The following is an 8,529-nucleotide window of genomic DNA, read 5'->3' on the forward strand; positions in this document are numbered from 1 at the left end:
TTTGTTACTTGTTCTTCGGACGGGGATTCCAAGAAGAAGCACTAGCACCCGAAGTAGGCCCGGTGACGCCTGTTCGAGTAAACACCTCCTGAAGCAACCTCGTCGTATCAGCATAATCAACCAAAACGTCCTCCTTGGAGACGATAATTGAGCCCTATGGTAGGCTTGAATTCAGCAAAGAGAGAAAGTATTAATCAATTTCCTCACACAAAAAGCAAAAGACGTGACGAGTCTGAGTTACCATGATTTTTGGCCTTCCAATCGTATTTAAGGTCCAGTTCTTTCTGCGTACGAGTTTCGGGCATAGTGACGTCCAAGATTTTCTAGACCCACTGGTCCAACCCTTCAACCCTAGGGGGTACCCATCGAGTTGCTGAGACAGGCGATAGAAGGAGGGTTGATATTGATATGAGTTGATCTCTAATGAACGAACGATTAAATAAGGAACTTACGGGTGCAGTTCCATGATTGCAGAAAGGATGAAGTCGTTGCCAGAATGATATCATTGGTGGCAACTGCAATGAACTGTTCCATCTACCCACAGTTGTTGTCATCATTCATGCTAGATAGTAGAGCATGGTGGCCATGTTTGCTGAAATTTACCATTCTCTTGTGGAAGATCTTGGGGGGATATAGGTTCATCATGTGAGCTAGGATAGCTCCTCTCCCGTTTCTTGGCACAGGCGCTGAAGACAAGCAATCTTCCTCCACACGGAAGGGCTTACTTGTGCCAAAAGTACCTAGTAGCGGAGGCAGAACTCAACAATGACAGAGTCAAGCTCTCCACTCAGAGAAAACACCCCAAAGTGAAGGGATACGTATAGAAATACGTAAATCCCTTCTTGGGTAAGGTTGCCCACTCCGCCAGATCAGGAGCGATAATGTCTAAATCCTAGCAACGACAATCTTCCTTCACAACTGGAATTCTGGAAGGACGGATGGAAGAAGGGTATCTACCAACGGCCCATATACGAGGATTAGTAGAAGAAATTTTCTCTTTAAAGTCTTTAGCTGTGACAAGACTTCTGGGAATGATGGTACTCACTGTAGGAGGAGAAGCCTCATCGGCTTTGCCTTTGTTCTTTGATAAATTAAGGTTTTTAGAAGAAGAAACCATTTTATGTTAAAGAAGAATGAAAAGATTTTCTCTTATGAAGAAAATTAAAAAAAGATTGAAGAACAGAGTACGAGTTGAATGAAGAGAATTTGAGACAGTTTGAAGAATTATGAAGTGAGAATGAAGGAGGTTGATGTGTATAAGTAAAGGTTTAGGCGGCTAAACGCGTGGCCATAATTACATCGATAGCCGGCAAACGTTATGCTGAATCGTGGGATGACGCGTGTTCGGGGCATTAAATGCAGAGAGACGTGCGTCTAATCAACCGTCAAAAAATTTTCAGAGGGGTTAGTAAATTTTCCGCCAAAAAGAATGTTTCTACTAACTTCCTGGTGACACAAAGTTATGCCACCGGAAAGCAGGAGGACTATTTGTATAGGTAAAATATATTATATTAAATGATCGCATACGGAAGTGACACATGGAGCCGAAGGCAGAGGATAGCTGAAACCGAAGACAACTATTCCATTTGTTACCAGAAAGAATGACACTCATAAAGATGAAATAAATGTCTGTCACCTGAGAGCATTTAATGAAAAATATTCTACAGCATTAAGTACACTGCCCGTTACAAAGAATATGGCATTCATGCCCGCTGTTACACATTCTTCAATGGCCCTCATAATTGACGGACTTGATCCTAGGACCTTATTCCCTAGGTACAGCTATGAATAGTGAGCTCTATTATCATTGTATAGGACACAAATTTTCTGGCAAATATACATTGTACTCTATTCAAAGGTTAATATAATCTTATCTTCTTGCTTTTTGATTTCATTATTGTGCCCGGAAGCCCTGTTCTCTAAATTATTGGTTTTGCTATTTCGTCTCCATTTCAAAGCTAGGTATTGTATATTTATATAATTTATTATGTGAGGATCAAATTAATTCACTTGTCTAAAAATTATGTATAAATTCAATTGTATCGTTTTACAGGTAAACAACTTCTTTGTGTGTTGATGAGAATTTGAAAAAGATTTTGGGATTATAAATCATGATTGTTTACTATACGCAATCCATTTGTGTTCTTTTCAATGATCTGCCTTTGTAAATTGCTTGATTCTCTTCTCTTTTTCCTTTTTCTGTTTCTTCGATAGCTTAACAATTAATGCTTAGATTCCAATGATAACCTAAAAGGCGAACATTATTGGAAGAATGTTGTGCCCAGCAATTTCCAAAAAAATTAATTTTGTTGTTTATTAATGGATCCAGCTTATTTAAACTCACCGTTCATCTAATTCTTTGGCTTTTGTTCCCCCTATCTTCCTATTTATCTTACTATAGATTCGAAGGATCAATTATTGCTCTAGCCTTTTATATTCTGCAGTTTGGAAAGCTTAAAAGTCTCAATTATTACTCTTCCAACCTTTCCTATTCCTTATTTTGTTTTTAAAGTATTGGTCTTTAACTACTATCAAACATTTGATAATATTGAGTTTCTACGTATGATGAGCAAATCCTTAAGCACAAAATTTCTTTGCTTGAAGAAAACATTGCGGAGCTATAGAAAGAGATAAAAGAATGTCAGATTAGTTGTGAACATTTGACACAATGAGATTTTGATGCCCAGGTTTGTTTAGTTATTGTTAGCGAAATATTTTTTAACATAATTATTGAATGGCTCAATCACGGCTAGAAGTCTTTTATAAGGATCTGATATGGCAAGTTGAACGGATATCTTAATTTTGAAGATTGAATCTGCTAAAAATGGTAAACCTTGGGATGAGATATGACAATTCTAATGAGGTTAGACTCGATTACTGTTGAAACTTATTTCATGTTATTAGTAAATTAGCACAATTTCATATTCTGGTCATGGATGTTTCCTTTATCCTATGATTTGAATTTATGAAAAAGTATGTATGGAAAATACAAGAAGTAAAAGCAAAGTTGCGTCAGTTACAAAGCTCAAATAGTTCAAAGCATGGAGAACCTGTGGATTATTTGGCGTTAGACTTTGTAACTTCATTCAAAGGACTTCAAGTTCACCATCATGGCAAATGGATTCATGTGGTTCACAACTCTCTCTTGGTTAAGTGTTTAAAATCTAAGTAAATTAGTTAACATTTCCTTTATATCTAATTGTAGATTTTCAGTAATGCATATAGAAGAGCCATGTACCTAGAGCAGTGGTGAGCACGGTTCCGAGGATATAAGTGGCTATTACACTGGGTGGCTGTTGAACTCATGGTCTATCACTAGAGACAATTTTAAGCCTTCTTCCCAATCGTACGAAATGAGAGCAGCCATCATGGATTGCGTATACTAAACAATCCTCTCCTTTCTTTGTTGAGTGACCTTTTCTCGTGTTTTCTTAATCATTAGCAATGGCTGATAACAAAAGAGCAGCTTCCAAGCGGCAAAGAAGCAAAAGGTTCTATATATATCTTTCCTTCTCCAAAATATATAATTAACATCAATATGTACTGTTTACATTGTTGTACTATTAAACTCTTAATTATTCAGTACCCCGAACCAGAAGATAGACATGCATATCATTTTCCACTTTCCAGTTCTGATTAATTTTACGTGTATGATGAATTCAATTGTAGAGATGAAGTTGAAGCGACAAGTTTTATTCGCCGCTTATCTCGTAGAAGTCAAGGAATGCCACCAGAATTGAGTGATGGCCTCATTGATAAAATTGACGCAAGGAAATTATCGAAAAATTCTTCTACTTGTGAGGAGTTTTCGTGCGATGGTATGGTTAAAACAATAAGAAGTTTGAGAAGAAATGATCCGCTACTGGATACAACACTTACTGATCGGCAAGTTGATCTGGAAAGGTTAGAGTTGAACCCCAACGGAAGAACACAAGTGGTGAAAGGTGCCATTTCAGATGTGAAGTTTCTTCCCGCAGCGAATATGAAAGTAATATTTGTAGGCGATGAGCTTGGCTATTTGGGGCTATGGAACGTAGATTTTGAAGAGGAGAACGGGGACAATGGAATTTATCTGTATCAACCTCACCAGTCCAAAATATCTGGAATTGTAATTGAGCCATTCTCCATGTTGAAGGTGATAACTCTGTTTTGATTTTCTATTTTGTTGCTAAACTAAAGAATCAGTTGTTAATCCTATTAATGACGGATTATCAAAGTGATGAATTTCATAGCTAATTTCTGTTTTAATTTCATAGTAATGCTTGGTGTAAAACCTTTAAAGTTCGATATTGTTTTCCTCTTTAAATTTCTTCCTTTTTGGACTTTAAAAATTTGTGATGACTCTTGTAACAATAATCTAACTAGAACCCCAAATATGTGAGAACTGACAATGAAAACGAAAAGCTATTCATGTACTGTATATGAGCTATTTCATATATCACATCATCTTCATGTCTATAATATGGTTATTGATCATATTAGTTAATTAGTCTGACATTCAACAACTTTACTTATACACATACTTGCAGATATTTACTTCAAGTTATGATCAACGTATTATGTTGCTGGATGTTGAAAAGGAGGCTTTCGAAGAGGTATATCAGGATACTTATGCAATATATTCCATATGTCATCGAGTAGAGGACATAAACTGTTTATATTTTGGTGATGAAATTGGAGCGCTAAAAATATTTGATGTAAGGGCAAGCACACTATCGTCATTATGGAAATTGCACGAAGAGAGAATCAATACGATACATTGCAAGCCAGATGATCCTAATATTGTAGTTACAAGCTCAGCAGACAGGACTTTCTCTGTGTGGGACTTGAGAAGTATTAGCAGAGATCAACCAAAATCATTGACAACTATTAGACATGGTGGTCCAATTCATTCCGCCTACTTTTCACCTTTTGGGAGTTTTCTTGCAACAACTAGGTTTGTGCTACTAATGAAGCCCCTTTCATTCCTACATACATTAAATGCTTTAATGATTTTGACAGAATCGAGTGATGTCATATGATTAGATAATTCAGTGAAATAAAATTCAGTGAATTCAGATATCGAAATTACTTCAAATCCTATAAGTACTTTCAAAACAAACATTTGATAGTAAAATGCATGAAAAGAATATTGCCAATGTTACGTTTTTTAGAAATATATATTTTTGTGAAGATGTATTTGTAGGAAATTTTAAGAGGAAAAGGTCTTCATAGTATAAAAAATGAAACCACTCTATCAATTTTGTTCTTCTGCTTAATTTTCTTGAGATACTTTGACTGTCTGTTTTTTTTATTCTATCAATTGTTTGGTATCTCCTAGATCAGTAATTATATTGGTAATTTCATGTTTAACACAGCTCGGACAATACTATTGGTATATTTGGAGGAGAAAACTATGAGGAGAAGTTCCTGATACACCACAACAACCTAAGTGGTGAATACATTTCCACATTAAGGTATGAACATAAATTGTTTTTTTAGACCATTACCTCATGAAGACTTGTACAGAGACATTAGATCTATATAAGAACAATTCATTCGCAAGAAAACTGTGTTACATTTGTTCGACTTTTAAAGAGCCATTTTCTTGTAAAATATCTAATCCACTTTTGGAACAGAGGAATCTGGGGCTGGGATGACTCATATGTCTACATTGGCAAGATTCAGGAAAAGCAGAAGCACAAAAGAAAAGAAAAGCTCAAAAATGATGACAAAAATGGAGTCGATGTCATTTCTACTGTTGAGAAGAAGATTGATGATGACAAAAATGGAGTCGATATCATTTCTACTGTTGAGAAGAAGGTTGTGCGTACTTTGCAAAGTGATTACATGCATACTGTTCCATACCGTTTGGCTGCTCATCCTTATATGGTTGGAACACTTGCTGGTGCCACAGGCAAAGGTAAAGTATGTATGTGGGTAAAAGCAGCAGCCGATCCAGAATCTTGAGTTTATGCATTCCAAAGTCTAAAAAAGGCAATTTACTTATGTATATTTCTTAACACAAATACAGGTTTTGGTTAAAACTATTTGGTTCGCTGAAACGGCCTCTAAATAGAAGCTTACCACTTAGACTATGTTTTCTTAAGGACAATGTATTTGTTTCTATCTCGAGATATGCTCCGGTGAAGTAGCGGATGACATGCATAGAGTAAATATGGAATTGTTTTCATCTTTTTATGTGTTTTTGTGGAGAATGATTAAATTTTCATGAAGTACTTTAATAAATTAAAGAAAATTGTTAATGTTTGATGCTAGCTAATTGCTTTGATAAGTAATACTTTTTCCGTTTCAATTTAAATGACACACTTTTCTTATTAGTCCGTTTCAAAAGGAATGACACATTTCTATATTTAGAAACAACTTAACTTTAAAATTTTTATTTTACCATTAATGAGAAACTTTTATAGCGAGACAAATATTATGGCCCCATAAAGTTTTTGCCCTTAAGCTTTTAGGACCCTGAAACTTTGTGTCAAGTCAAACTACATTATCTTAATTGAAACGGATGAGGTATACGCTAAATAAAAGAAGCTGCATAAAATTCTAAAGCTGGAGTAGAGTCACCTAGTCGCATATCTTTGATTGTAATCAGTAAAAGAGCATTGGCTACTCTATTCTCTCCAGAAAAATACAGTTTTATAAGGAAGTGATTTTACCTCATATTTTTTTTCCTTTTTATTAACACTACAAGTAAGACATGTTAGAGCATATTTCTTAAAGAATTGCATTGATGGAGCATAGTTCTAAATCTTTGGGATCGTTAAGTTCAAACACAAGTTACGTAGGGTTAAGTGAAAGTGCAACAGGAGGAGTGAATTGTAATTTATTTTTATTTTTTTTCGAGGTAGTCCACTAACTTGCATTCTAGTCGACTAGGCTTTTGAAAATTGAATATAGAAAAATAAATTGCAAAAAGTAAATAACAGAATATTTTTATACTGATTCAGATTCAGAATAAATCCTACGTTCAGTCCTGTCACGACCCCAAAATCAACCGTCGTGATGGTGCCTATCGTGGAACTAGGCAAGCCAACTACTCAACCAGATCACCAAATAAAAAATTTGAAAATAAAACAGAAGCAGTTAATATCTAAGAAACCATTTAAAACCCGAAATAAAACCATAACGTAATATAAATCCCTCACAAAAATCGAGGTGTCACCGAGTACATGAGCATCTATGTCAGAATACAGTCTACTACAATGTCTAAGGAGTAAAAACTGAAGTACAGATAAAGATAATGAAGGAGAGTCAAGGCCTGCGAATGCCATGCAACTACCTCGATAGTCTCCGAGATCCTGTCTCCTCAATCAGCAGCCGCCGTAACCGGAAGTACCTAGATCTGCACATGAGGTGCAGGGTGTAGCGTGGGTACAACCAACTAAGTAAGTAGCAAACCCAAACTGTGGGCTGAAAGTAGTAACGAACTCAACCGGCACAACTCAATATAGAAAATAACAGTGCAGAAATGTAGGCATGCTTTCAAGTTCGATAGATATCTTAAAACAGTAAAAAGGATCAATCTGAATGATATGAAAAATATAACTCCTCTACTTCTACCATGCCAATGCACATATTGTATATGATGCACCATGCTGACAGCTTCATGTGCTCACACTCTCAAATGCTCAATCACTCGGTATTGTATATGGCCCAAACGGCCCAGGGAAGATCCATTCCGGAATATATACATTACTGACCATCAGTCACCCAGTAGGGAAAATCCAACCCATGGAGAAGATCCATCTTCAGGTATAAAATGCTTCGGACAAGATCCATGTCCAAGGAAGATCAATCCCTCAATAATATCAACTGCGCTCACTTGGGGGGTGTGCAGACTCCGAAGGGGCTCCTTCAGCCCAAGCGCTATCATAAATCAATATAACCGCTGTGGCGTGCAGCCCGATCCCATAAATGTCACTCATAATCAGGCCCTCGGCCTTACTCAGTTATCAATCTCTCTAGTCTCTTTCTCACGGGCTCACAATGTCATGATACTAGCCCGAAAACAATAATATGATGTATCAATAATTAACAACAGAGACTCAGATATGATATGAATATGACTAAGTACAAAATATCAATGAAATCAGTAAGACAACAGCAAGCAACGACCACTATGGTTCCCAATTGTATCGGCATAAAGCATAAACATGATATCTAGCATGAGTGACAACTCAATTACTTTATCACATGATGAAAACATGGATACCAACAAGGTAGAACCACTATACAGTGCCATGGAGTCAACCAGGTCACAATTCTCACGGTGCACGCCCGCACGCCCATCACTTGGCATGTGTGTCACCTCAATACCAATCACATAACACATAATTCGAGGTTTCGAACCCTCAAAACCCAGTTTGAAAGTGTTACTTACCTCAATCCGGGATAAACTCTACTCCAAAATGCCCTTATCCCTCAAATCAGTCTCCAAACGTCCTGAATCTAGCCACAAGCAGTACAATACAATCAATATAGGCTAAAGGAATCAATTTCACAAGAAAAATATGAAATTATAGCCAA

At 36.5% G+C, this 8,529-nt stretch overlaps 1 protein-coding gene across 9 annotated transcripts; it reads left to right on the forward strand.

Annotated features, from left to right (window-relative positions):
- The first annotated feature begins 1,868 nt into the window (after positions 1-1,868).
- Positions 1,869-6,245, forward strand: LOC104119943 (DNA damage-binding protein CMR1). 9 transcript variants are annotated; one of them, XM_009631576.4, is made up of 7 exons: positions 2,065-2,687; positions 3,206-3,491; positions 3,670-4,135; positions 4,530-4,936; positions 5,358-5,456; positions 5,619-5,902; positions 6,014-6,245. In XM_009631576.4, the coding sequence occupies exons 2-7, from the start codon at positions 3,445-3,447 to the stop codon at positions 6,022-6,024; spliced, it is 1,314 nt and encodes a 437-aa protein (XP_009629871.1). In that variant the 5' UTR covers positions 2,065-2,687; positions 3,206-3,444; the 3' UTR covers positions 6,025-6,245. The 9 variants fall into 9 exon arrangements, with proteins under 9 accessions (XP_033508395.1, XP_070052741.1, XP_009629871.1 ...); XM_033652504.2 differs by lacking the exon at positions 2,065-2,687 and adding an exon at positions 1,869-1,962 and having other exon boundaries at positions 5,619-6,245; XM_070196640.1 differs by lacking the exon at positions 2,065-2,687 and adding an exon at positions 2,035-2,053 and having other exon boundaries at positions 5,619-6,245.
- The last annotated feature ends 2,284 nt before the right edge of the window (positions 6,246-8,529 follow it).

The sequence above is a fragment of the Nicotiana tomentosiformis genome, chromosome 3, assembly GCF_000390325.3.
Source record: "Nicotiana tomentosiformis chromosome 3, ASM39032v3, whole genome shotgun sequence".
NCBI classification, from domain to species: domain Eukaryota; kingdom Viridiplantae; phylum Streptophyta; class Magnoliopsida; order Solanales; family Solanaceae; genus Nicotiana; species Nicotiana tomentosiformis.